Source organism: Tympanuchus pallidicinctus, unplaced genomic scaffold, assembly GCF_026119805.1.
Source record: "Tympanuchus pallidicinctus isolate F22 unplaced genomic scaffold, pur_lepc_1.0 scaffold22, whole genome shotgun sequence".
In the NCBI taxonomy this organism is placed as follows: Eukaryota; Metazoa; Chordata; class Aves; order Galliformes; family Phasianidae; genus Tympanuchus; species Tympanuchus pallidicinctus.
In genome coordinates this window covers 26621419-26643451 of record NW_026294739.1, presented here as the reverse complement: position 1 = coordinate 26643451, position 22033 = coordinate 26621419, and the positions used below count along the sequence as shown (strand labels likewise).

Sequence of the window (22033 nt, the reverse complement as noted above, 5' to 3'; positions counted from 1 at the left end):
TGTCTCCATCAGTAGATGGTAGATGCACATTTAATTACTCTCATAGCTCCTGCTTCAAATTTTTTTTAAAATAAACCTTTCAAAGTTACCAGAACTCTTTCATTTGAACTAAACTGTTTTACTCAAATTTGAAGAACTTATAGCACAGAAAGAGGGTTCTCTTTCTCCATTCCTCCCAGCCATTAAAACATGTACAAGATTACCTTGTACATGTTTTACAAGCAGCCAAGTTTCACTTTGAAATTAATCAGCAACATGTCCATTCCACATAGAAAATGTGAGTAGTTTGTTGAGTCTTCTGGTCTGATATTCTAAGCTGCAGATATCCACCTTTCAATCAGAAGTGCTTGAAAAACCATTATCCACAAATATAAATACACTGTAAATATATATACACACACTGTACTCCCACATGTTCATCTTTCAGGTCTAACACATCCGTGCCGAACTTCAGACAGAACTTTCAGAATCATAGACTTTAAAAGCTTCCACATAAAGACTACACACACGTGGTTGTGTGGACTACTTACAGTAAGTATTGATCCAAATGCAAAATAAGATGATGTCTCTGAAGTTATTTCCTCAGGCTGGCCAGGATGGTGCTGCTTTTTCAGAGTCTCTCAGTAAAAGTTTCCGATACTTCAAGCCTTTAATCCATGGCCCTGAGTCCTCCAGCTCTGAAAACAACAATGAAGGAAACCTTGCACAGGACAGCTGATGATCAGCTGTTGTATTAAAATATCTTTGTTCTGATGGAACAAAAGGCACGGTGTGATCAGACAGAAAGAAAATTGGGAATTAGAGAACAGCATCAACCTCTGCTATGATGATGGTCTTACTTCTCTGGTGATACTGCTATGAAGAAAGGCTGCCAAAGGAAGCAGGGTACACACTGAAAAACACTAGACATGATTTAATGAGAAAGTTTATTTTATTGGTTTACAAATCACACCTACCTCTTCATTAAAACATCTCTTTATTAGCTCTTCTACTTCAACACTTCCTTCTTGCTCATTATACTTCAGCAGAAAAAAGTGCAGTTATAACTCTACATACCTGCTTCCCTGAGAAGCCCTGGTTTTCAAGAACATTTATGTAAGGCTTTTCAGTGCTCCAACAAAGCAAAGATTCAGTGTGAATTTTAGTGATTTTACTTTAAATTGTCTGAGGGAGAAAAAGACAAAGTCATTACTGACATAAAATTGTACACCAGTGTTTTGCTAATATACTTGACCAAAAAATTCACCTTCATGCAGTACTTCTTTGCAGGTTCTTCAGTACTAATCTACCTATAGGGGCAGTGTGACAGAGAAGCGCAGCACCGTCTAAAGGCACAGAAGACACAGTTTATCACTGTGGTTTAACCCCAAAGGCAGCTCAGGACCACACAGTTGCTTGCCCACTCTCCCCACATGGAATGAGGGAAGGAAATCAAAAAGGTAAAGGCACAAGAACTGGTGGGTTCTCACTGTGTGTGCAAGGAAAGCAAAACAATGATTTACTTTGCTACGTTCCATTGGTAGGCAGACAGTGCAGCGACTGCAAGGAAAGCAGGGCAAATTCTAGGGCCAACACTGCCATCACCCCCCTTCCTCCTGCTTTACCACAAGCTTTTATCACTGGGTGCACACCATACAATATGGAATATTCCTTTGGCCAGTTTGGGTCAGCTGTTCTCTCCCAGCTTCCTACATATCTGCAGCCTGCTTGCTGGCAGGGCAGCACAAGAAGCTGGAATGTTCTTGGCTCCATGTAAGCACTGCTCAGCAGCAACTACAATCACAGTCTTATTGACACTATTGTACCAAAATCCAACACACACCATTATATAAGCTTCTATGAAGAAAATTAACTCTACCCCAGCCAAAACCATGACATTTATACATGTTTATTACCAACAGAATAATAGTATGGAAAATACTTCAGCCATACAAGTTACCATTGGATTGGTTGAGAGAATTTGCTCACTCCTGAATATGTACCTCCAATTCATTTGTACATAACAGATGTCTAGTACTTCAAGTGATTCAACTGCAACAAATCAGGCTTTGAATATATGGCAGTGTAAGCAAGACAGCTGATAATTTAGATAATTTTGTACCCTGCCGTGCTGAGTAAATTTGTTTTATAAGGGATGATCGCATTTAAATACAGGCACTGCAAAATATGACAGCTCCTTACAAGTGAAAACCACTCGTCCTTAGTTTTAAAGCTTGCTATTCTGCTGGAACTGCGACACCAAGGAAAGAACCTGCTCTGAGGCTTTAATGGCTTTTGTCCCCAGATAGGCTGCACTGTTAGTGGCTGTATCCTCTAAGAAGTACCGGTAGTTCACCATCATGCCGCACGCAGCAGCAATGCCTCGAGGGCTCGTGTCTGCCATCCAGTTTATCCGCCACAACACGGAGCCATTCTGAAGGTGAAAGTTTGCTACTGGGTTCAGTGCGTAGCCGCGGTGTTTCTCCCCGTACAAATACCAGGCACACAGTCTCATCAGCGGCAAATGGAGAGCCTGGACTAATTTTTCCGATCGCACCCATTCGTTGTTGTTTAAGAGCTTCTTTAGTGTTTCGGTGGTACAGTCTCCTGTGACCTGAGATAGTTCTTGGCGTTCTGATTCTGTAAAAAGTTCATTCTTTTCCAGTTCTTTTGTCTGTGAGGAAAGGAGACCAACGAGCCATTTTGTGAACCCGGGGATAGGCGAGAGAGTAGAAAAAGTTGTTATCTGAGGGAGTTCTTTCTGCAGATAAAAGGAAAGCAAAAAAACCTTATGAGTTCTGTCATGACTGAGAATGAGAAGTTTGAGTGAAGATGAAGGGTTCTGAAAATGAACACAGAATCACAGAACCACCAAGGTTGGAAAACACCTCCAAAGACCATCCAGTCCAGCCATCCACCTATCACCAATATTTCCCACTTAACCACATCCCTCAGTACCACACCTAAATGTTTCTTGAACACCTTCAGGATCAGTGACTGGGAAATCCCCCTGACAGTGACAGCTTAGCATCTGAAGGGCACATGGAGCACTACAAAAACTACAACAGCAGCTGAATCACAGCCCATGAACACACAACCTTTTTAAAATACTTATATAGTACTTACCAGCCCTATGTGCTGAAATAAAGGCAATCATGTGCCATTAAAAAATTATTTAGAGAAATAAGATTTAAAAGTATAAATCAATCAACATCTGTTTTCAAAGCCTTTTAAGTAATTTATTTTTTTACGTGTAACTAATGAAGGAGAGTTAACAATTTCAGCCTATAGGAAAATTAGTAGAGCTATGACTTCCTGTTTTTGGGGGAAAGAAGTAGTTCCTGAAGTTCTGAAGGAGGTGTTCTGTACTTCTCATGCTATTCAGAAACTATAAACTACACGGGTAACACAGCAAGATAAGAAATATATATAGACAGTAAAAAAAAAATAATCACACAGTTAATATTTGAACACAACAAAGCCTCTGCTCTACTCCTATCAATCCATGAGTCAAAATGATTCATTACATAATCTTCTAAAGCAAAACATACGGTGTGAAAACTGTACGTTAGTTTTGGGGCACATCAACACAAAGAATAAAGAAGGTTGTTTAAACTCACTCTCACTCGGAACGAACAAAACTGACCTCAAAAGTTAGCCCTACTGAAGGAGTAGGGAGGACAAGGAACAGAATTAAGACAGTGCTGCAATGAAACAATCCCTGTGTTTTAATTACTGTTCATAAAGGAAACTGTGCTAAGAATAGACATTTATCAGCATTACAGAAGCATCTGAATGTCAACAGCAAATTGTCTTTAAATGACTACAAAACACATTTTCTTCTACTTTAAGCACTTCCCAGATAACCATTAAAAAGTCATCATCACTGAGACGCAATCTCACACAGGCAAATGTTAATGGAATGTGTGCTGCTGGGGCGTTCAGACTGCACCTGCACTGCTGCATCCTCAGGTTCTGCTGAGCTCCACACCACGCTGCTGTCTACGTCCTGTTTTGTGAGGATACAGAAGCCAGGGAAAGCAGACCTGTGGCACATCCCCATTACAAATCGGAATGTACAGCACACAAAAAGCCTCAATAACTGAACTAATACCCTGATGGTTATTTACTATATTTTAGCTTTTTCCGACTCACACAGTGCTTCCCAAATAGCTCACTGCTCTTTTGCAGGTTTCTGGTACCATGATACACCCAGACCTGTTCAGTTCAAGTTCATTACATAGTACACAGATATGCAAGTCACAATTCTTTTGGGACCAGGCAGAAGCAAGATAGGTAGATAGAAGATACAAAGAAGCATCCCTTTTCATCTCTTTGGAGGACTGAATAGAGAAAACTAGTAAATTATTTAATAAAAACACTCATTTCAGTATCATTTTGAACAAAATGACCATTTCTGTAACCAAGAAAGCCAATGAGTTCCTGACCAGGTCATAGTCTCAATTATTCTAGCTACCGTGGTCCGACAGTGCAATACCATTGATGCATCGATCTCCTGTAACATTTTCAAGTCTCCCACTCAAGGACATAATAATATTTTATTTTTGAGAGTCGCTCTGAAGCATAAGAGTGTGTAGAGAATACAGCCTTTGTAAAACAGAACAGTTTATTAGGGCTGTGCTCTTACTGCAGATGGTAGACGTGGAGGGTACGGATATAGCAAATAATTTTTAATATAAAAAAATATTCCTTCAGCATTTTCTCCTGCATTTTCTGAAAAAGATTCTTCTCTGCTTTTGAGAAAAGGAGCAGTGATCACACTGATCTTAAAACAAACTGGGGGGCAGGAAAAGGGCAAAAGAGAAAACAGAACAAAGCAACTCCATACCCATTAAAAAACCTTCCCTTGCCAGCCCCAAACTAAATATTTCCCCAAGGATATAAAGACTCTTTCATCCACAAATCAGTTCATAATGACTTTAAAGAAATTCGAATATAGAATCAAATGAATCTTCTTTTAATCTCCTTTTATCCATCTCCATGCAGTGTATCTCAATTAAGGAGTATGCCTAATCACATCCAAGATCCACTCTATAGCAGCAGGATCTTAATTAGTATGGTAAAGGAGAGTTATGCTCAGGTGCTCCCTTATCGGCTGCACTTCCCTTGGTTTAACACTTGCTCCCACCCCCAGGACAAGACTGCTAGCACAAAAACACTGCTCCAGAGGAAACACAGAAAGATGCATTTTTAAGTGCTGTTGGAAAAATACATCAAGATATTTGTCCCTGGAGAAGGGAGCTGATAGCGTTCAGTTTTGTCAAGATGCTGATGAGCAGCATTACTTGTTACCTGCATTTATTCAAGCACAGCTGAAAGCTGACCACTGGTGGGTGGCTCTTCTGTGCCTGGCCCACAGCTTAGCTGCTGAGACCCTGCTGGCAAGTAACAAGACCTTCTGCATGTCAGCACTTACTGCAGCTGGACAGATTTCTGCCCAGGAGGGAGGGTTACCTATCCCTTCTGAAGATTCAGTGACCCAGTGCCCACCTGCCTGTCCATGCAGTAATGATGGATGACAACTCAGCAACTGTCTTCACCTGCAAAGGAATCTGAAGGCATAGAAACAAAAAAACTAAAACCCATGAAGCTTCTTTTTATCAGCATCTTTAAGCAGGAGCAAGGTTTCCCAACAATAAGTACTGGATTTCAAAATGGAGCTTTTTCCTTTTCAGCATTTCCATTCTTCGCTGGCATTTGAAGTTCATCTTTACTCCACAACACTGAGAACACAAAAGATGGGGATAAAGTAGCAGAAGTGTTCAAATTAATGAATTACCAATGGGATATCTGAGATGTGCTGCCAGAGGGAGTACAGATGTCACTCTTGAGCAGCAGGGGGGTAGGAAAAGGAAAATGAGGAAAAGGAAAAACAAAACAGTTGTTAGAGGCTATTTTCCTCTAGATAGGAATTCAGGGAATACAGGATGTCTTTCTTTTCAACCCAAAGATGGGATTATATTCCTTAAAAGGTTTACCTTTTTTTTTCTTGATGATACTACCTCATCCTATCAAAGTGCCTTTGGGAACACATTGCTTAGGTCTCTTTCATGAACTCTTTACAGATGTTTAGGGTTAAAACCTGACAGGAGAAGATTGGAAGGTACTGCTGAAATTCAAGAAGCAGAAATTGTTCTTTCAGATGCAAGGAAAAGCTGATTGGTCCAAGAGAAAAAGGTGCTGACCAGAAAGTGAAGTCTAGAAGTCTTCTGCACTGAATCTGCTGAAAAAGTGCACTATTTGAAGTTGCAGTTTTCCTGCTGAAGACGGCTAACAGCTTCTCACACAGAAGCTGAGCCACTCTCAGTCTCCTATAAGGTGACAGTGCTGTTCTCATCTCCCAGAACTCAGAGTTGGGGGGTAACAACACACCATCCACAGTGACTAGAGAACAAACAATTCCTTCCCATTCCTGTGTATTAATAGTAGCCATTGTAAAGTTGCTAATTAAGTACAGTCATTTTGCTTTCTTGTGATGTTGGCTGCTCTTTGTTTATCACTCACTTCCAGAAGTGACTTGCTCACCAAGTGCAACCCAAAATATTTGTCACAAATTTAGTAATTTCTATTCTATTAATAAAAACCAAATGAGAAATAATGTGTTGGTTTTTTTTAAACACTTCCTAGGATAGATAAGACATAGGAAAGTGACCCCGTTTTGAAGCTGAGTACAGACTGCTACATATCTGATAATTGCTTGAGTTTAGGAGCTTATCTGAAGCAGCCACTTCTTGTAGAAAAATAAATAGATGCAATGAAATGTGCACATTTATGATGTTGCTAAATTGATGTGCTAGCTTCTAAGGCTATTGGTGGAGATCCATCAACGTTTATTTTCTTGTCAGAAGCCCACATGCCATTAAGAAGCAGCTGCTCATTTTGTTTTGGGGTAGATTTTTGGGCTTGGTTGTCTTTTACTTGTGTTGTTTCTCATATTATGTATATCTCTGTCTTGCTCTCTGAAAGCTGAAGTCCAATGTCACATTTTTCATCAATGAAAATAAAGCCTATTTTGAAAATTATGATCTCCCCAGGTCACCTAGATCAAATTAAGGTAGCAATTATCAACAGCCCAACCAGAAAGCTAAAACCTGTCACCAATTGTTAAGTGCTCTATCAAGTCACACAGTAGCTATCAGTTTTCTCCCCCAAATGCCACAGGCTGTAAAATTGTGAGCAGTTTTCTCACAGGCTTCACCAGTTATCTGTGTCTGTCATCTGCAGCCTGAATTGCTATGATGTGCCTTCAGCTGAGCTACAGACCACTTAGAGAGGCTATAAACACATTCAGAATTAAATGTCTGTCTAATGAGAAATCTCTCTATACATTCACCAGCACCTATCAGCTTGCTAGAAAGGCATCTGCCTGCTTGTTTTCCAGCACCCACTTTTTTCTCAGCTAGCTTTTGGAATTGTTTCAGAATCCAGTCATTACCTGGACCAAGCTTAAACTTAAGTTGTTCACTTCCTGCTTTATACATATTAATATGACCCTGAATGCATAGGTAGCCTGTTCTCAGATCTGTAAGGGGAGAACTGTGACCACAGTAGTATCGCTGGACTAAAGAACTCAGCCTGCTGCTAGCCCCAAAGTAATCCAAAAAGGACAAACTTAGGCAACAACAGAAGCTGGTTTACAAAACCTCTCCAAGCTATTTATGTAGCAAACTTTTGTCAACAATTACCCTTGTTCATCACTCAAGCTACCTCCCCGAGGTCCTACTCTGTCCTGTTCTATCCATCCCCTTTACACAGTTGTATTACAATTCCTGTGGCAAATACCAAATCATAACTAGGCAGAGATTAAGAATTCAAACTGCCAGCTCTGAGCATATAAAGAGATGAAACCAAGGACCCATTTCTGTGACTGAACTTCACATGTTCTTCATCTGCCTAAACCAGTGCAGTAGCCATTAACTTCTACAGAGAGACTTAAACTATGCTTAACATTGAGGGCTGTAATCTTCATCAGAGCCTCAATTGCTGCAGTTTTCCTACAACACACTTACAAGAATTATTTTCATTAGGGAATCTATAGCTGATGTTCCTTGAAGGTGAGAAGTGCTAGCCTACATGTGTAGCATGTATGTGACCAGTTCAGAAGAATTAGCAAGATTTCTAAACATTAACTTCTATCTAAATTTCCCATCAATGAGACTTTCTTTTCAAAAACCTGGTCATAACTGAAATTACAGGCATACCTTTGTAGGGTAGATACCACCCAGTTCCACATTTCAGTACAGTTTTTAAAAGTCTTCCCAAACAAATGCTTCAACTGGGTGGAGGGGAGGGGTGTTTATTAGCATATTGCTTGCTTAGTGTGTGTCTTTTTCTGATCTAGTGATACACATTCATGACAGGCCCAATTTGGAGCTTTCCTTATGAAGAATGACAGCTGAAAATTCAGTTTTAAGGTTACAACGGCAGTACAAGTTGAGGTGTCAGAGCAGGTTAAGCTAAGGCAAAGTCAGATAAACGAGTTTCACTGGAGGATTAAAAAAGAGTTCTGTTTGTAGTGCCTTGGGAAAACACGAATCAGACACCATTCTGCAGGCCAAAAGGGTGTTAACAGAAGTTAACTCAAATGGCAAGTTATAAAAGTGCGTTAAGCACTAACATTCAAATGTGTATAATGAACAAGAGAATCCTCAACTCCTTCAAATGCTCTCCCATGCATTCTATTATCAGTTTAATTTAAGCCAGTCTTGGAACACTCAACCATTTAGCAATGCCTTAGATAGGGGGTTGTTTACTGCAAAATAATGCAAAGGTTATAGGGAAAAAAAAAAGGTATTCCTATTGGAAACCTCAGCTCTGTTTTTTTACAAAGGCAGCTGGCAGCTTAATGAGATGAAGTTTCTGATACCATCAAGATCCTTTCGCTGAGACTACACTGTTTTCAGCTGCTGTCACCAAGTCAACTCAGCACTACTGTTACACTATTTGTCCCCTTTCAAGTGACTATAATGCCACTCCAAAGAATGGAGCCCATCTGAATGTATACAACCTTGCAAAACCTTTTACTTACACCTGACCAGAGAGAAAGAGTGCATATTTGTGCAGTTTAAGGCACTGATGAGGACTTTCAGAACGCTGGGAGAATGGTTCAAAGAGGCTGCCAAGAGCAGTACTGAAGAATGCAAGAAGTGGGAAGAAGAGAAAAAGATTCTAGCACCAAAGAAATGAAAAAAAAACCCCACGTTATGGATCTACATTCATCATGGAGAAACAGCCCTGGATTATCTTTCATTTCTCAAACTCATCACAGACCTACAATGGCACCCCAACAAAGTCTATTATCTGAAGAAAAAAAGAATGGTGCAGAGAGAAAACATGGAGGTTGTTACAGTTTTATAACAGCCTTAACGCGGCTGTTTGATAAAATGACTGTTTCCAACCGACTGGGGCATTAAGCCCGTTTTTACCTCACAACTTACAGCACTGAAATAATCATGCCTTCGTGTGCTTGCAAGTGGCGCTTACAGTGGTTTTGGATTAAATTTCATCTTTTCACTCCAGCCCTCACAAAAATGATATGACTTGCTATCTACCTAGGAGAAAGGCTTTATTTTGCTGTCCGAGCTTTACAAGATTGTCATTAAAGTATGATCAAATGAAAAGATCTCTGGAAAAAGAAATACATTATAACTTCAGATTTCTGTATATTCTGTCTTCATATCCATTCAGCAGAGAAACAGATCTGCAGTGGGTGTGAGCTGAAACTGCCTGTCTCCCCACCTCAATAAAGCAAACCAAAGCCACGCTTCGATTTTGAATCAGAAATGTGCTGAAGAGTAAATAAATAATCTTTTCTTGTACTATGTTCCCATCAGTTCTATGATTAAAACAGCCACAGGAACTGGGTGGGCTTTGGATTATGTATGACTGGCAAGACCACAGATCTGTTCAATTAAAAAAATCTCAATTTCTCAGTAGCATGTTAGAAAGATGACTGTGTGAAGCTGTTCAAAAGTGACTGATGAGTGCCATCCACTCAAATCACACTTAGCTGAACAAAACCTTGATATAGAATAATGCCTTGTTTTGTTTGTTGCTATTTAAAATAAATGTGGCTGAATAAGTTGATACTACACAAAGATGGACCTTATTGTCACAGGGCTTAAAATATTAACTCATCTTAGGTAGCAGATTTCTTAAACTTAAAAAAATAATTTCTCTGCATTTCCAGTCACAGACGCACTGTACACACTAATAGAAACAACAAGCTACTGACTTTGGTTTTCCAAATTCAGTGTCAAAACTCATCTTTTTTATTTTCTTCACTTAATACAAGGAATGATTTTTGCTTATGAAACCTGACTCAAGAGTAACAAGCAAAAGCCTGAAAATCCCAATCAAATAATGGGAGACAATGCCATGAAAAGATTCAGAAGAGAAGGGCTGGAGGTGCAAAGTGAATGTATACAACATGCATAAAATGTCGAAGTGTAAAAGCAGTGTAAATATGTTTGATAACAAATAGAATAAAACAGATGGAATCATTATTTATTACAACGTCAATCTCATGATCTTCCTTCCGTAAGTTAAATGATAAACAAGAAGGTAACAAAAAGTCACTGAAATCTTTGTCTATTTTTTGAAATACATCTGAAATACAACTGCTAGGCTGACTGAAAATTCTATGGTAGATGATTAAAAAAAGCCCATGAAATCTGAAGGAAAATATTTCTACACACTCCCTCTTGAGCATTAGCTTCATTCTTACAGTACATCCCTGCTTTTTAAGTAGACTGATGGCTATTAAGTGTACTGGGTGAGAAAATCACGGCAGCGGTGCCTTACTGTCTGAATGTGAAGTCTGCAAGGCAATTAACATTTTCAGATGTAAGACAAAATTAGGAAAGAGAAATTTAACTTTAAAAGGTCTGATCTAAAGGGAAAAATCTGACCTGTAAATAAAAGCTGGTTTTCACAGATTATTAAAGCTCAGGTCAGACTGCACAATCAGATCATGTATTTAACTTCCTGAAATGCTGCACTCTGCTCCAGTTCATAAATTCTCAGCTGCAGTCAGCTTAATCATTTCAGATTGACTGGAGGATGTATATAAGAAGAGTATCTGGCCTTGTTCTGAAGAGACGAGGAGATTCAGAATTCCACCAACACATGACCAACTGTTACTTTTTGTATTCACATCTAGGATAAACCATATTCATGCAGTATGAAATAAAGTTCCAGAGAAAAGGGATAAGAAATAAGAGCAAACAAGATGATAGCTGTTCCTGAATCACAAGACAACAGCCTGTTTCAGATGTTAAAGGCATCACAGCCAAACTGCTTTCTATTCATTATATATGTGATGAACACTGAAAGAAGATTGCATTTCATAATGCTGAAATGTAGAAACTGTCTCAATTATAAATAACAAAGCAATTATTCTGTTGGGCACGTTGAATTTCTGAACTTGCCCCTATGTTATCTAAGTATGATATGTCTATTTTCTTTTGTAACTCACTCATAATTTTTCAATGTTGTAAGCAATTTAGTGATGGACAAATACATTGTCAATGAGGTTATTTTATGAGAGCAACTCAATTAGCTAGAAATAATTTCAGATTTGAAAGCAGATAACTGCATGAATTTATCCCAATTTCCCCTCAGTCAAGATCAGGCAGATGGCACAGCCTAATTACACCTGGACTAACTGCACGTTGGACAATTAATCTAAAAGCTGTTTTGAAAGCAAAAAGCAACAAAATTCAGCCAAAATAGCCATTAAAATAAAAAAAACCAACACAACAATATCTTCAGGGCAGCCAGCTCTGATCCAGTACTTGACTGGTCACTCATTTTGTAGTAGCAGAAATTTGATGCATCCAATTTTGACGTATTTTTAACAATAGGACTGAAGTTGTAAATCACAGACAATTTCCCAAACATTATTACTAATCCACATGTTGGAATAGTTAATAAAAACATAAGCATTGATCATGACTTTGAAGAAGTAGCTTTGTTAGTAATTTAAATATTAAAGACTCTTAAATGAAATAATGTACTTAACACAGAAATCTGACATTCTCTTCCACAGCACTCTAAGTTAACTCCCATTCATTTCTCCTGTTGCTAGGAAGAAGGCTCTAGTAGACATTAGTAGTCCTAGAAGTGTTAACAGTAACCCTAGAGCATGCCATGATATTATATAAAATCCTAGAACTGATTTGCATAAATTAATAGATTTCTGGTACTTGCAAGTGCTAAAGATGTTTTCCTTCCTATACTGTAAGAAATGTCTGAGCAAAGAGATGCATGTATTTGTATGGCTTGGAAGGGAGTATTACTCCATTGACTCAACTGATGGACAGCAGTGAATCCAATAACACACTACATATCAAAATAAAGCTATATTATATCTATGTTCAACAAAGAGTACTGTTTGGATTCTCAAGCAACCCATGCATGTGGTTTGGCAGACCAAATAATTCACCAGCACACATCAACTATGTGACAGTATCTACATCTAGCAGCCATTAACCAATAGCAGAAAATGTTCTTCCAACTCTTTCCAGATTTTCAAAGGGTGACCTGGTAAGAAATTAAAAGCGTAGAAGACCCAGCAGCTCCCCACCTTGAAAATGAGACAAAATGGAAGCTATAACAGCAGTGTAAAGGGAGCACACTGGCCAAGCAGTACCTTATGTGCACCCTGCACACCTACCTGCAGCTCCTTTACCACACGTTTGATAAGGTAAGTCCCAAGTTCCACCCCCTGCAGTCCTTGCTGAGTCAAACTGATTGAGTAGAAAATTGCTGTTGTAATTTTGTCTGTATCCTCTGTTTCTAAAGGTTCCACTTCTTTCACTATGGCCTGGGAAAATAAGAACACAACACAGTATTAGTGGTAATTACTATTTTAATAACATGTGAAGGGGCCTTTCTTCCTAACTGTCAAGTGTGTTAACATGTTTCTCACAGAGAATAATGAATCAAGCAGTGGGAAAACAACAAAAATCCAATCAAGACAGAAAGGCTGTTTATTCATTAGGAAGCGTGTGGGAAATAATTGTAATGGGTTTAAAAATTTCAGAAACAAGTTTCGTAACTGCTTGTAGGTTTTAATTTTGCTTACTGTATTTTCTTATTTATGTTTTATCTTAACTTATTGTTTTTTAATTTGAACAAAACTTCCAAATTTTTCTTGATACAATATGGAGGATCCTCAGAAAATCCCTATATTTAAGAGGAAAGCCAACTCACCTTTTCACAAATGAAACAAAACCAAATAATTGCAGACTGTCAGAAATTAGAGATTTTAAAAACTGTATGTTGCAATTTAAACACTTTGCTGTAGACTGAATATATCAGTGACTGTACCTGGATGCTGCTGGAGATATCACTGGTTAATGCAACATGCAAGACTATCAACGGCTCTCCTGGGATTGCACAGTGAGAAAAAAAGTAGCATCTTCTATATGACCCCACTCGACGCTTCATATCAACCCAGTTTCTAACAGGATGCACGGCTTCAGAACTCAATGAAGAAAAAGAAACATTTGTTGTTTCATTCAAAGAATGCAGTCGCCAGTCCTACAAACTCAGTACTTTTGGCATTGAGATCAGTAACAAAACTCCCAGATTAAAAAAGGAGAATCGGGCTGCGATTCAAAAATGTAAAATCCATCATCAAGTTGTGACAGAGCCAATTGTAAAGGCCTACTGCATAGCAGACCTGTGGTTTTCTTTGGGATATACTCATTATGAAATCTCACTTACACCTTCTGCTTACTGTAGGATACCCAACTCAGATGATTAAGCCACTGAATGAGTCTGCACACGCCTCTAAGGAACTAGTTTTCCCAAACTACATAGCAGAGATAACATGATCATCTTTGTAAAATATCTCAACGTTTTCATAGGAAAGTGAGAAAAAGATTTCCAATCATAACATTATCTACTAAGCATCCTTAAAAGTTTAGGCTGGTGTACACCTTAAAGCATTTCTGCTTTTCTACTTCAGCCCATTCTGAAACATATCTGCCACCAATGCACACACACGCACTAATAGTGTAACCTGATTTTAAAGTACTCAAATAATAGTTTGGAATATTTTGTGCACTGTTATTTCACAGGTCCGTGTTACGTACTGTGCAGATACAAGGATGTGACATCTTGTACTTCAGTAACTTTCACTAATCTAGCCAAATGCTTTGGTACATCATCATCAACACTGCCTATGCTTAGTTGAATTCCTGCTAGCACTCTCACAGTCACATCTTCAAGCAAGCATTCAAAATATTCTTTCCCTATTACATCTGAAAGTCTGGAATGTTTGCCAAAACACCCAAAAAATTAAATATTACCAATTCTTTTTATTTTAAAGTTCAGCTTGTGTAAGATCTCTTTTCTTTGCCTCATTCACATTTAAGACATGTACTTTCACAACTTTCTTTACAGATTCGTTTTTCAAGCTTTTCATATAACAAAGCACCACACAATTTAATTTTTATTCAACAACCTTCAACTTCGTCACTATAATTTTGAGTATTTGACAGAAAGTCAAAAAATAAACGTTGTAGATTTAAAGGAATGCTTATTTAAAAACAAAAGACAAACAAAACAAAACCACCGTGCTCCCTGCACATAGAGTTTACACAATTTCTGCACACCTCACCAGTTCCAACCAGGAAAGGAAGCCTCACTACCTGAGGAGTAAAACATGTTCTTGAATTTTGGCACTCCATCACATTTAAACACTTATTCTCCTCCAACACTGCTATAACTGCTGGGACAGACTGAGGGGAGAAGGTGACAGTGGTGCTGGAGGTAGCAGTGGCAGCAGCACCTGTGGGAAGAAAGCGAGTGCAAGAAGGCAGTGCAATGAGAGTCTGGGCGTGCAGGAAAAGTAGCAGCACCTCTAGTAATCTGCTGGGGATGGAGTAACTGAGAAGGATGCATGGAAACTCATTTGCTAGAATTGATAGCAGTTTATCCACGTAGTGTGTGAGCAAATAGTGGGGCAACAATCCCTTTTCCTTAAAAAATGCAGTGTATTTTTAAAGTACACTCTTAACTGCTCCTTAATTACACCTAGCCTGAGATTAAGGATTGGAAAAGTGCTTATCTTGAGAACAGTGCAGTCACAAACCTTTCATTGCCATTCCACCAATGAGAATTAGGAAGTTTTAACACTTACTCACTGATTTTCTGGAGTACTTCACAAGGCGATTGCCACGTGACCCGCTCCAAGTTTAGGAATCCTGTTGAAAACCACTCTGAGAGCATGTTCTTTAGAACACCACTCATTTCCTGCAAACAGGGGAAAAAAAAAAAAAAGAAAAAAGAAAAGTAAGCCAGGAAAGAACACAAAAATGTGAGAAAAATCATTAAGAACTACAACACTGGGAAGTTCAAGGAAAACAATGCATGTGTTCAAGATTAAAGGCCTAGCAGCTCAGCTTTCAGGACTAAAACAATGAAAACGTTTACAGAGAATTAATTTACTGTCAGTACTGAGCTACAGATAGGGAAACTGATGTTAATGCAAAACAGCATAGGGAAAAAGCAGACAATAAGTAGAAGCACTTGAGAAATCTTGACAGTAAAGCAGCAGTTGCATAGACGCTCAGATACATTATTTGTTTCTTGCTATTTAAATCAATGGGAAGCGATGAAAATAAGGATTTGAAATTCAATCTAATTTTCTACCTCTGAATCCTCTCTGAGTATTCAAGACATTCGTGCCTCAAAGATTACTGTAGTAGATTCAATAGCAGTGGAGTGGCACATACCCACTCGGGATAATGAAATGGGAAATGCACACCTTGGAACACGATGCAGTAACACCATCGGCTTCACAGAACTCTCTTTTAACTTTTGTATAAAGGAACATTTTTCAGCAAGAGAAACAAAAGCAGCAGCATAAGATGACAAAGCTCAAAAACGGCAGCAGATTTGGAACAGTACGACACCGAAATTAAAGTCAACAGTAATGGCAAATACTTTCAGAAGCATTCATCATCATAATGAATTTCCTATTCCACACTAATTTCCTGCTGCCTATTTTATTAAAGATTTTCCTAACTGAAATTCTTTATTTGAGTTTGCAAAGTCTTCTTTAACTCAGCACAGCATGAACATTCCTTAAAGAGATTCTAAAGTTATTTTTCTTTCTTATATTTGTTTTGCATATAGGACACAGCATGATGCTAGCACCAACTTAACAACAGCCTGAAAAGAACTGTAGGCTTACCTGAAACTAGCTTCATAACCACTCATTTAAAACCAAAAGCTGCTCACTTTCTATTCAGACCTTTATCAAATAGCCACTGTTGTAGATTAAAAACATATAGATACAAAATTATGCTACAGTGCACTTTAGCTTGCCACATCTAGCTAAAACAACAGGACAAAAAGTAGAAACCTACCTAGAAATTAACACTTCCTACTTAAAACATTTTACCAAAGCTTAGCTGTAGTCCCACTACTTTCCTATGAAAGCAAAACTAGTACCAAAATTATGAGAGAAAGTAACATCAGCTGTTTGTTGTTAACCAAAGCTGGTTTCAGCATTTCAGTGAGGTGCTATAAGAAGTAACATTTTCAAACCCAGACTGCCTGCAGCCAATTGAGATTAGATATTTCAGTTTACCCCAAGTCCTCCTGCTAGAATTAAATACACTCTTCCCACAAAAACTCCTAAAGCAAAGTTGGTGCCATTGACCACAGTTGTGGATTTCGCAAGGTAAATTCATAGCAAATCCTGGCTCTATTCCACATAGAAAAGGTCAATTTTTCCTTACAGAAGAGCTTTGGTTTTTCTTTGTCATTCCATTTCATTTTAGATTTACTAATTTCTTTTAGTGAGTTACAGAGGCTTCAGTTTGACAAATATTTTTGTCTGTGCAGGTGAACCACCTGGAAGAAAAGTACCATTCATCTGCACAGAACAATTCTGTTGCGCACAGAAATTTAATGCTACCTTTCTATGATATTTTTCAGTAACATCCTCAAAAATATCAGAAAAGAAGAGCTTGCTTATTGAAGCATAAATTGATGCGTACTGCAAATACTGAAAATGTCAGTTGTGTTGTTCCAAACACAGGGAATATCCATTAACTCTTCCATAAGGTCACATCTCCAAATCTGTGTAAATTATTTCTTTATTGGTCTTTCTCAGCAGAGCTGCCTTTATGTTATAGAATACACTTGCTAGATGAGCTGAAAGTCTTTCAAAACTGTTTTTCCACCTGCACTTGTACCACAAGGCTGTACATGCTAGTAAAAAGTGAATACAAAACTGAAATAACGTACATAAAATTTACCTTCACATTTATTTGTAAGGTAAGCAAACTGGAAGCTGTGTAATGCAAGTCATCAGCATACAGATAAAACATACGTGGCTGTTGGCAGCACATCCCTCTGAAGACCTGAGAGAACTGAGGACCACATTAAAGAAAACCCATTCTGTAACAGACACATCTAATCTATACCAGCAAACTGGACAATTCTTCCAGGCTACCAAATTTAAGAGCAAACAGCAGGTAAAGCAGGCAGCAGAGCCCCAAACAGCCTGAGTAGCAGCAGCTACAAGAAGGGCTCCTTTAGGAAGGTACACAGGAACTGAGCAGGGAACAGAGCAGGTACCAGCCCACACCTCCACAAGGACTCTGCATCAGCAAGAGTTCTAATGGGAGAAGCTGAATTCTCTTCTGTTTGGACATTTTTTCACATGATGGTGTGAGTGCCCTCAACAAGTGTACTCTTACTCTTGTTCCTTGTGGTTCCAAGGATTCCCTCATGAATCCTTGTTTCTGTCCAGCTCTGAAGTTTATCAAAAATAATCGTATATCATTTTGGTCAAACATCCTTCATTGTAGAGATGTAGAATTGTTTTCTAAGGGCACAGCACAGGCTGGTAAATTAAGCCAGAGTTGTCAGAGTTAGGGTCACGCTAACAGAACCCTACAGCTCTCGTCACCCATCTGCTTTTTGGAAAGCCAATGCCATTTCAAGCTGCAGTCTAGCAGCTAGCAGGGAAAATGCTGATGCTGACCCTGCTGTCATTGAGTCGCCCACAGATGTGGTGGGAGAAAGGCAGCTGTGCTACACAGAAACTTTCACAAGTCAAAAACATGGAATCGGCTGCATTTTGCCTCCTGAAGCAGCTACAAGTTTAGTGAGCATGCTCTATAGGATGGGATATCATGATGTCTAACTGGACTGGAAGCTACTTTCCAAAATGCAGAACAGTATTACAGAGCTACTTCAGGTCCAAGACACAGTGGTATAAAAGCCATGGAACTCTAACAGAGAAGAAGGTGAAGCTGATGGTGCCTTTGGTAATGACTTCAGTAGACAGGTATATTATTTATGGGGAACTGTCACTCAACACACATCATCTGTAGGTTTTAAATAATAATGCCTCGTAAAGTAACAGAATGGCACACAGCTGGAACTGTGCATGTTAACACAATTTCTTTGTGGAGAAAAACAAAAGTTGTAGGTGCTGTAAAACTGATTGAAGTCATGCGAGCAAAACACTGAGCTGTGCTGAATGCCATAATGTTCACTAAGCCTCTGAAAGGTTTGATTCCAGTAATAACATTCTTAAGTCAGGTTCTCTTATTTCATATATTTAGTGGTAAATTAATTCATATTTTCATTTCAGAGGCCTTTCCAAACATAACATTTTAGCCAAAGCTCCTTAAAATAAGAATAAAAAAGAAATCACCTTTATTAATGAGCAGCCAAATCTTAGATACGAGCAACCAGACATACAGTAGTGTGAAAAATTACCAGCTGTACTTTGGCTTCTACTGGCTGTGTATGATAAACTGTGATTTTGCTCAAAGACAGAAAAACAGAGGCTTTCTGATCTTTCTGAACATCAGGTCTGTGTTGGGCAACAGATGGGAAAACCCTTATGAAAAGCCTGATTCTCTTGTATTAACAGAACCTGCCTCTGATGAGGAAATTACTTCAATGAGGAAACAACTTCACCACCTCTACACATCATTTACCATAACATATTGAAGGAACACCAGCTATTAATGCTTTATAAACCAATACCTAAGAGTCCAAGCTGTTCCTGTGCTGATCCATTTTGGGAAATACAGGTATTTTATATTTACATCACACAGTGGTGGGTAATCCTTGTTTTAACAGGACTTTCAAACTGCAAAGTAAAATCTAAGGGCTCTCTAAGAACCCAAAAGCCAGTAGGCAGCATTTTAAAATCTCCTCCATCGTGACCATCTATTTCATTTTATTTCCACATTTCTTCAGTGCAGACACAAACAGCAATTATAAAATTCTTTTAGTAGTTTTGCTTTTATGTATGGTAGAACTTAAATCCATAGTAACTAAAGGCAGCTACAGAAGCCTTTAGACAGGTAAACACCAAACACTTCTTTCTTGCCTAGGAAAACTTTCAACTTCCAGTTGTTTCTCTAGATAAGGGCTTCTTAGATCTTTAAGGGAAACTGTTTCAATATTCGGAGTGCCAAGAAGGCAACTGTTTCATACAAGTGAACTGATATCCTAATCCACTGGGAGCCCTTGTCAATGAGGGAGCAGTTATTTCATGGAAACAGCCAACTTCAGCTCCTCCTACAGGTTGCTGCAAGAGGAAAGAACACTCAATTACAGAGCTTCTTTTATTTCCAGCAGACCAATACAAGAGCAACAAGTCTGCAGATATGCCTCAACTACTGCTTAATTGTGGAACCAGGTTTGCTTATAAATCAATTTGACAAAAATTCTTCCTTTTTCATTACTTTTTTTGCCAGCAACTTGAACTTTCAACTTTCTTTTGCCTAAATCGTATGGAAAGATAAATATCTGAAATGCAGCAGGTCAGTTCTTTGTTACATGGAATAATATTATGAAGTCTTCACTAGCAGCTGTATTTCAAATGCTGGAACTGGGGAAACAAGCAAAATATGACAACTTACAGGAAGGAGGAGCTGAGGTTGGAAAAGCAGTAATGCAGCTGAGAGGGTTCTGCACTGTAATGAGAGCTGAACTCAAAAAAACCCAAAAAAACCAGCATTTCATTAAATTTCACTCTGCGTGCTACAAGGGAGCTCATACAGAAAGCCAAGGCAAACCAGGGCTGCCTCAAGCTTCCATGGCTATATGCTATTTACTGCCAGCTCTCGTTTTAGAACGCATTACATCTGAACAACAGAACTGATGAACTGCAAAGAAGACCACAAGATACACAGAACTGAGCACAGCCACACCATGAAACCCAACGTTTCAAAAAACGTTTTCAGAAGATGTAACAGAATATTTATGACAGCCTTTTTATTGAAGCTTTCGTTCCACAGATGACATTACCCTACTTTCAAATGGGTTATGTTTGATGTCATACTGTATTATTTGATGTGTGTGCTTTACAAAATTCCATTGTGTTGATTTTGCAGATTCAGTCTGTTGTTGCTTGAGATGATTCAGCTAGAGGCACAGTGTTACCAATTGTCACTACACTGGCCATATGTAAGGATCATGTTTAATATACTAATATGTGGGAATACAAGAAAAACTGTCCAGAGCAGCAGCTGTGGAGCAAGATAAACAGCGTAAAAACTAAGGACACCTCTAGAAAAAGAAAGAATTTCTCAGGGCTCTGACTGGATAAGCATCTGTGTGAATGGTTGAAGAGTGTTCTGTAGAATGCTCTGTTGACATGTATAATTAGAGTAGTGCTTAACAATAAAGCAGACTAATAGCTTTTAACCACATTGGTGTGCTATTGTGTCTCCAGTCCTGGGAGTCCAGAGAGTTCCCCACACGTATAATAAATATATAATATAGTTTTTCTAGCAAATTTAGGAACTCAGCACTGACATTAAGTCATCCCATTTTTATCAAACTTAACTTGGATCTGAACACTGAAGGGTTTTAGAATCACAGAATGACTTGGGTTGGAAAGGACCTCAAAGTTCACCATCTCCTGCTGCAGACAGGGTTGCCTAGTACTAAATCAGGCACCTGGTCAGGTCGCCTATAGCCCTATCCAACCTGGCTTTGAGTTGCCTAACTCACCGTCCTTCTCTCAAACAGAATCTTTGCACCATGCCCTGGCAGCCCTGCCCCTACACGTCATTCTGCGAGCTCCTGACAGCAATGACAGCCACATCTTCAGCTCCCTACGTCACTCCACATCAGGGCCATCTCATTAGGGTACGCGGCCAGGCCGCACACCCTCCCCCCCGTGCCCTGACCGTCTTCTGGACCCCCGCCCTCACCTTGACGTGAGGCCCATCCACCTCCTTGCTCGCCAGCCCCTCCACCAGGTCTCCCCTCAGCTCCACCAGGAAGCGCAGCCCTCCCTCCAGGCGGCCCAGGTGCTGGAACAGCCCCCGGTACCGCGGGTTCAGGTAGTAACGCAGCCGGTCCTCGGCCTGCAGCAGGGCTCCCAGCTCCCTCTGCTGTTCCCGGGCCTGCAGCACTTTGGCGCTGAACTCCGCCACCCGCCCGTGATCCACGCCGAAGTCGCGGGCCAGACGAGCGAGGAGCTCAGCGCGGGGCGGCCCGGCCAGGCCGCGGTAATACCGCATGAACTCCGCGCCGCGCAGCTCGGCCGGCGGCGGCGCCTTCTCCTTGGTCTCGTAGGGCGGCAGCGGCGGCACGGAACGGCTCAGCAGCTCCTCCATGGCTACGTCGGAGGCGGCGCGGAGCAGCCCCCGCGGCACCGCCTGGGACTGGCGCAGGAGGAGCCGCGAGTGCGGAACCAGACGACTCATCCCGCGCCCCGCCGCCCACCGCGGCCTCTGCCTGGGCCAGGCCGCGGCACCGCCCCCGGAGCGGCATTGGGCGTGCTGATTGGCTGGCATCGCGGACCCGCCAATCAGAAGCGAGAAGGGGAAGTGCGGGAGAGTGTGGAGCGGCGTGAGAGGCGCTGCGCCGCCATCATGAGTGTGGCGGGAGCGAAAACGTGTCGTTGGACTGTTCCTTCACCGTCCTTCCTTGCACAATGCTTTTATCTTCCTCAGTGAGCGTTCCTCCAAGCATCTGCTGTGCGACTCAGTTATTCCTGGACCTTTCTCACCTGCCACTACCATTTCCTGCT

General features: G+C 40.0%; 1 protein-coding gene and 1 long non-coding RNA gene across 2 annotated transcripts; both read right to left on the bottom strand.

The window, feature by feature from the left end:
- Positions 1–909: 909 nt before the first annotated feature.
- Positions 910–21812, bottom strand: MLYCD (malonyl-CoA decarboxylase). Its single transcript, XM_052685885.1, has 5 exons — positions 21210–21812; positions 15152–15264; positions 13333–13489; positions 12677–12826; positions 910–2740 (listed from the first exon to the last, which is right to left on the bottom strand). Exons 1-5 carry the CDS (start codon positions 21795–21797, stop codon positions 2207–2209), a joined length of 1542 nt encoding a protein of 513 aa, XP_052541845.1. The 5' UTR covers positions 21798–21812; the 3' UTR covers positions 910–2206.
- Positions 17845–21197, bottom strand: LOC128082072 (uncharacterized). Its single transcript, XR_008207538.1, has 2 exons — positions 20798–21197; positions 17845–20710 (listed from the first exon to the last, which is right to left on the bottom strand). It is a non-coding gene; the product is annotated as an uncharacterized LOC128082072 (long non-coding RNA).
- Positions 21813–22033: the final 221 nt, after the last annotated feature.

Coding starts and splice junctions, on each gene's coding strand:
- MLYCD (XM_052685885.1), bottom strand. CDS start 21,797: ATGCCAGCCAATCAGCACGCCCAATGCCGCTCCGGGGGCGGTGCCGCG. Junction 15,265..21,209: donor TGGATGGGCCTCACGTCAAG/GTGAGGGCGGGG, acceptor CCCTGTTTGCAG/GAAATGAGTGGTGTTCTAAA. Junction 2,741..12,676: donor GTGTGGTAAAGGAGCTGCAG/GTAGGTGTGCAG, acceptor TTTTATCTGCAG/AAAGAACTCCCTCAGATAAC.